At 37.4% G+C, this 6,814-nt stretch overlaps 1 protein-coding gene across 1 annotated transcript; it reads left to right on the top strand.

Annotated features, from left to right (window-relative positions):
• The first annotated feature begins 5,261 nt into the window (after positions 1 to 5,261).
• On the top strand, positions 5,262 to 6,501 carry LOC110855042. Its single transcript, XM_022103476.2, has 4 exons — positions 5,262 to 5,437; positions 5,741 to 5,838; positions 5,901 to 6,009; positions 6,118 to 6,501. Exons 1-4 carry the CDS (start codon positions 5,314 to 5,316, stop codon positions 6,312 to 6,314), a joined length of 528 nt encoding a protein of 175 aa, XP_021959168.1. The 5' UTR covers positions 5,262 to 5,313; the 3' UTR covers positions 6,315 to 6,501.
• Positions 6,502 to 6,814: the final 313 nt, after the last annotated feature.

The raw sequence follows: 6,814 nt of genomic DNA, 5'->3' as shown, positions 1-6,814 counted from the left end.
CGCATTATGGAAAGAAACTAATGTCCAGGTTGTTACAATTATCCAAATCCAGAGCCAAATAATTGCCTCGAATGAACGATTCCACTCCAATTCTTGACAATGTTGAACAAGTCTCCACAACAAGAAAGATAATTGAATCGCGGTAACTGTAACGGCCAACATGAAAGAAATAGTTCTCTTTACAGTCGAGCAGATGGAGATGCACCTCTGCTTGGAGTCCCAGACGTAAGGAGTACTTCCGAGCGAGGAGTAGATTCGCATCGAAATTCGGAAAATGTTTAATGTCCGGTTATCGAACATTTTGCAATGTTATTTAGCATAATTGAAAAACTATTTAAAATCCACTTAAAATGTTACTGACACAGCGTGGCGTACATAAATTAATAATGGAGGTCTCCCAACGTATGCTCACAGATTTGGACCAAATTAGCGTCAATCTATCACAAATATAATTAGTATGAGATTTGCAAATGGAATTATATGCAGGTGAGTTACGACACGAAAATTAAATAAGAACTGAACTGTCAATGAGGTTTTCGCTACCCCCAGACAGATACACATTTACGGGTACCCGCAAATAAATTCTTGTCGTTATGCGGATAACGGGTACCCGACCCGTTAGTAACGGGTTACGGGCCGTTACCCGCGGCAACCCTAGTTCGACGTGTCAGTTATATTGAATTTTTGTCGCACTAACGAAAATGTATTCAACATGGTAGCCCCATGTGCCAGAAAATGAGCATAGTGAGATTCATGCAAACAAGGCGATCAGAGTATTAGCAGAAGGATTCTACAAAATAGTTACGTATGTATTTAGTCTTTTTATATTCTCGACTACTTCTACCCAAAGTTGGGATAAATATTAGAAATGCTGAGTATCCACCTTATTTAAATAATTTACAAAGCAATTCTATTGGTTATGACAGCACAGGCATCATAAATAAGGAAACATTTTTGTATCTCAAACTTGGTGGCAGACAGAATCTCCATGTGGTTTTGTTACATGTGGTACATGTTTCAAAGTTTTAGCACTATTGGTTTTATTCTTGTCCCTGTCACTGTTATGCAATGACCAAACTACTCTGAGGGCTTTACCCGACCTCAAATGAATTACTAAATAGTGACACCGTTTGCCACGTTATGTAACAAGGAAATAACAATTTATACTCAAATGAATAAAGGTTAACACGTCTTTTTCTGATGATGCCTATTTCAATCCAAAGTTGGCATCAAAGTTGTAAATCCGGCCGATCCACTTTATCAAAATGCATACATACATAGTAATTTTATTGGATACAGCGACACAGGAATAGCGAAATACTATCATATTTAAGCAAAGCGGACATACATATGTACAAAATTTAACCAAGTATTATGTAACATGTTTAAAATTTGTAGCAGTATTGACTTCATCTTGACTTGAATTGTGTTTGCCATTACCTATTCCTACATAAGCGGGTTATGTAAGAATAGGCTTGTGATAAGCCTAACATTGTGAGACAATTTTGTGCCCCTTGTCGCTGAATAAATACTTCAAGCTATGCAAATCAGGGTTCGCTACCCCGGGTTTTTGTGGGTTGGGGTTTTTGCGGGTTTTTGTGGGTTTTTGTGGGTTTTTCCGGGGTTTTTGTAAGATTTTGGGACAGATTGAAACAAAATCCCTTAAACTACAACTTAAATCAATGCTAATTAAATTGACGGATTCATCATGAAATTTGGAGAATTTTCATGTGCGACTTGAATTTCCAAGTTTTATTGCATATTTCCAAGTTTGCATGCGAAATATGAATTTTCGATTTAACAGTCCAACTCAATGATAACGCTTAAAATTGCATGTCAAAATCGTATATTAAATTACTTTTTATCTAATATATAATTTAAAGAATTTTGGTTCAACCTGCCCCAAAATCTACAAAAACCCACAAAAACCCACAAAAACCCAAAAACCCACAAAAACCCCAAAAACCCCGGAAAAACCCGCGGGGTTGGGTTTTTCTAGAAAAACCCCGGGGTTTTCCGAACCCTGATGTAAATGTCGAGCACTGAGGCGGTTTCATAACGCAGAAAGTTTACGCAACCAGTCTGCCGCGTAAATTCTTAGAACATTTGATTTTATCTGGATGGATTATTACTTATGTATGTAAGTATTACGTGAAAAGTTCTGAATATGTTATGAAATTATTCCTAAACATATATACGAACTCTTCCGCGACAGTGTAATACGGCTTACGTAAATGCATAAATTCTTGAACACAAATGAAGTTGAATTAGAGTTTGATCCACTCTCGATAAAATTGCTGCCAACCTTACCATGGATTTGTTGTAGGATTGCGTATTTCTCCGATTCTCCTTTTGGAGTACTTTGTCCATCAAAAGTAACCGCACTGTTTCCTCTTAATCAATATTGGCTGCCACGTTGGGTCACCAATATTTCAAATTCCAGGCTGGATGTGGTCCAGACTAAAATGATGAAGGCGTAAATATGTTCAGCGTCCTTGTCCTAATGGAGATCTTGCAAGCTTAATGACCACCATGGCAAGTACAGCGAAAATTTTAATTAGTTCATGGAACACGCATTAAGGCACAGTTTCCCAGAATTTTGAGGTTCACCTTACCCGAATAATATTGCTGCCTAATGTACATATGTAAATGAGGGCAAAAAATTTACAAAACTCTTTCCCAGAAACTCTGTCATATTTACTACCGAACAACTTGCTCCTGTGGGTATGTTATTAACAGAGTAAATATATAATTGGCAATTAAATCATAGCAAATAAGAATTGCAATCTTTCTAACTCTGCAGATTGGTCCGATCCTTGCGCCAAAAGTCTGCAGAGCGGTTAACCTCTTTCTCAAAATTTTTCCAATTTTCCCCTCAACTTTGCGACCAATCTGGTGACAAAGTTTGTTGGATGATTCGTAAATGGCGGTGGCGGGAATTAAACTGAGAGTAATTAAGGCAACGTCATTGATGAACATGATTGGGAATGGGACGTTTCTTTACGGAGTATGTACTCTCTCCATCAAAAGTTATCGCACTGTATTGTCTCAATTAATATTCGATCCCAAGTTTAGCACCAATATTTCAAAGTCCAGGTTGGATGTGGCCCAGACGAAAAAACAGATGATGAAGGCGTATACATATTTTTATGTCCTGAATATTTGTCCTGGTGGAGAACTTGCAAGCTTATTGACAACGATGGCAAGTATGCGGGTCATACGGGCCGATTGATTGGGTAGGTAATCATGTGGATGTGGTCGTGCAAAATTGCGAAGAAATATTGGCCAAAAATAGGCTCTTCTTACAATGCCATGGTGTGAAGTGTAACCCTCCGACTTGGTTGATATTTCGAAATTATGTGCTCCATGTCAATACAACCAACGTTTCTTCAGGCAGTTTGTGCGATGGTCAGAATTTGTCAAAATATTTGAGGTCGAAGTTGAAAAACGTGCAATTTTTAGCACGCGAAGAGAATGGAAGTTGAGTTAACTTCCTCCGCCTGTTAAAAATCGCCAGGGTTACACTTCACACCATCGCATTGTTAGTAGCAAGTCAAATCCGAGTTGGAATGCAGTCAGAATTGTTAAGGTTTAGATTTCTTTCCATAATCGGGATCTAAATAAATAAATTTTTCCCAAATTGGCATACTGTTCCACCTTTGTCATTTATTTATCATAATTTTCCAGCAGTAGTATTCATCGAAATTTGTCGAGATTCTTAAACTTTGGTATACAGATAATACTTAAACCTATTTAATCATTAACTTTGTTTACAGTTCCGTTGTTTTGGGCCGTACTTTAAGCAGTGTTAACAATTTTACTGTAAACTCCAGCATGTGCCAAACAGATGTTAAACTAACGACATTCATCTAACCCGATCCAGATTTATCAAAAATTAATCATACGCACATTTATGTATATGAGTAAGAATTGTATGATTCGACAAACACTGTTTGTCGAATCATATCAATCGATCTGTTTGACAAACAGATCCGCCGAGTATTTCAAAAATGGAAATACTGTATTTCATTATGTTCCCCACATGGAAAGAATTGAAACTTAGGTGGTCTGGGACCACCCCCTGATTATTTAGAGACCAAAAAACGAAAACATGCGGTTGACCAAAATTTAACACAGCAGTGGATTGGGACCTAACACGGAAGGATGAATGGGAAAAACTCAAATATATTTTTCTGGTCCTATGTTTGCAGGGAATGGTCCCAGACCCCACAAAGTATATATATTCTGAATCCTCTCGTCAATACCTTTCCAATGATACCCCATTTATGTGGCTCCGTGACCTTTGACATTGTGACCTTTCGGTCCCCGAAAGAAGGTCACGCAGGTCGATTTCGACTTTTTGGGTAATTTAACTTTCGTTCTACTACCAATATTCTTCAACATATCAAAAATTGGTGAAAATCCGACCGATAAACATTTCGCCATACTTTTTTCGTCACGGCGAGAAACTAATTTTTGGGTCAATTTTGCGTCGGTGCGAAAGACCCTTGAAAGTCCGAATTTCAACTCAATTCGAAACACCTATCGAGGTACTGATCCTAGGAGTGCAAAAATATTTTGTTTTTGTAATTTTATCAACCCGTTCCATAGCTATGCTGTGCCCTTTGTGCATCATATGAATCTCCCATTATTCTCATAACCCCCCGGGGAAAATTTTGGCCCCCTAAAAAATTGATAAGTTTCAATTCTTTCCATGTGGGGAACATAATGAAATACAGTATTTCCACTTTTGAAATACTCGGCGGATCTGTTTGTCGAATCATATAATTCTTACTCATATGCAACTTTCGTACTGAAAAATGACTATTTCTGACGAAATATATGTACTTGTTGCATTCCGCAAATAAAATACCTACTTAATTCCTGATAAAATTTCACTGAATTCAACGAAAACTCCGATCGCTTTATGAGTTATGTTTACCTTTGGATAATTTATCTGCCTGGTTACATACCCGCATGAAATAATAATTTATTCTTAATGATAACATTATCCACTTATGTGTAAACAAATGATATAAGTAATAGGTCAGTAAATGTACAAATGCATAAATATGTAATTTTGCGCACAATACTACTTTCCAACTTATTAGGTCACCTAGTTTTACACGTGATAACAAATACATACGTGGATGAATAGCCTATTTATTTTTGACGGCACTTATCAAATTAGGGTATCGAGATATGTAAGATATGTACGAGCAGAAGTGTGTGCAGGTATTTAAGGTGAGGTGGGCAGTATCAGTCGCAAATTTCCTCTCTTTTTGAATACAGGGAAATATACTCGGCATAAAAATGTACAAGTTGTTAATGTTTACGACTTGTGTATTAATTGGAGCCAAAGCGGCGTTGAGTGTAAAACCTGTAGACGAGGAGGTCGAGCTTCATAGGGCCCGCATGCTCCGAAACCGGATAGAAGGTAATGTCAGAAAAACAATTTGCAAACATGCAAATGTTTGGCAGAGATATTTATATATATAAAATATATTTGCATCCAAAGAGGAGAAAATGTGGATAAATTTGCAAAGTATAAAATTTACCTCTCCGGATGATTTCGATCCTTTCGTTTTCGTCTTCCCGGATGCAAAAATGTTTGCCAAACCGGCCCATTCGTAGATTGAGTTTTGCAAATTTCATATTAATTAAATTTGTGCTCGAGAGACACTAGGGTATCTCGATCCCTAAAATAAGTCAAAAATTTAATGCTCCGATATTTCATTAGATTCTGGACCCCTGTCTAAACAAATGAAGACCAATCATACAACGGTCATATTTTTGGGAGCGTTTAACGGAAAATACATCTACTACGATATGACTCCTGTAAGAATTGCTGTAGTAAACCATCAATCAAGTAATTAATTGATAAGGCTTATCTTCCTTAGCGGACACAAGATGCGGCTAGAGCGGGATGTCAACTAATGGGAATGAAGCTACTTCGAGTCGATAGAGTGGATGAAATGGAATTCATTAACAACGGAACCACAGGCTACGGTAGGTTCACTTTGTAGGAAATATGCTTTGTAAGGTATTAATTTCTTCAGGTGGAAAATTTTAAATGCTTTACGTAGTATTTACATATATTACTCACACGTTTTATAGATTACATCTGGACGGATGGTACATTAAATGAGGTTCAATCAAGTTTTCGTTGGGCGCATTCCGGTCGAGTTAATGTCCCCGACGCCATTGTTCGTTCTCCATTCACTGGTGAAATTGGGTTAGCTTTGGAGAAAAACCCCACCAGATTTTGCATTCGACCAGCCAATCAGCAACGGCATTCTTTATGTTACATTTGACACGCGGGTGCATCATGTAATTAGGTGAATAGGCCAAATTTTGTTTAGGGTTATGATAGTCGCAAAGTTATTCGAAGCATATTTGAAAAATATTTTTAGTTAGCTACTTCCTTACGTATACACCCCTTATTTGTAGATAATTAACCTGTAAGCACGGAAATAAATAAATACAAATATGTATGTATTACTTATTTACCGAAATCCTTATTCCCATATACACTTCGTTCATTTTAAAACCTGATTTAGGTATTTAATGTTCTCAGTAGGACTGGAGAGTTACCCGTGCCCATGGAATTTACGCATTTATGGCATAGGGCATTTGCCCTATTTTCCCGACATTCAAATTTATGCCCTCATAAGCTCAATGTTGCAACAGATGCCTAGGGCATTTATGCCTTCCGCAAATGCCCAAAATTCTGGACAAATGCCCAAAATTCCATTCGGATGAACCCTAACGTACAGACTTGCACCATTTCATTATTGGTATTATGTTAATCACA

The sequence above is a fragment of the Folsomia candida genome, unplaced genomic scaffold, assembly GCF_002217175.1.
Source record: "Folsomia candida strain VU population unplaced genomic scaffold, ASM221717v1 Fcan01_Sc011, whole genome shotgun sequence".
Classification (NCBI taxonomy): Eukaryota; Metazoa; Arthropoda; class Collembola; order Entomobryomorpha; family Isotomidae; genus Folsomia; species Folsomia candida.
Note: the sequence above shows the minus strand (reverse complement) of the source record. Positions and strands in the feature narration are given on the sequence as shown.

What these genes read in the sequence shown, in the direction of transcription:
- LOC110855042 (XM_022103476.2), top strand. Translation starts at nt 5,314, where the DNA reads ATGTACAAGTTGTTAATGTTTACGACTTGTGTATTAATTGGAGCCAAA. An exon ending in GCTCCGAAACCGGATAGAAG is followed by an intron (nt 5,438 to 5,740) that starts GTAATGTCAGAA and finishes ATATTTCATTAG; the next exon opens with ATTCTGGACCCCTGTCTAAA. An exon ending in TCTACTACGATATGACTCCT is followed by an intron (nt 5,839 to 5,900) that starts GTAAGAATTGCT and finishes TATCTTCCTTAG; the next exon opens with CGGACACAAGATGCGGCTAG.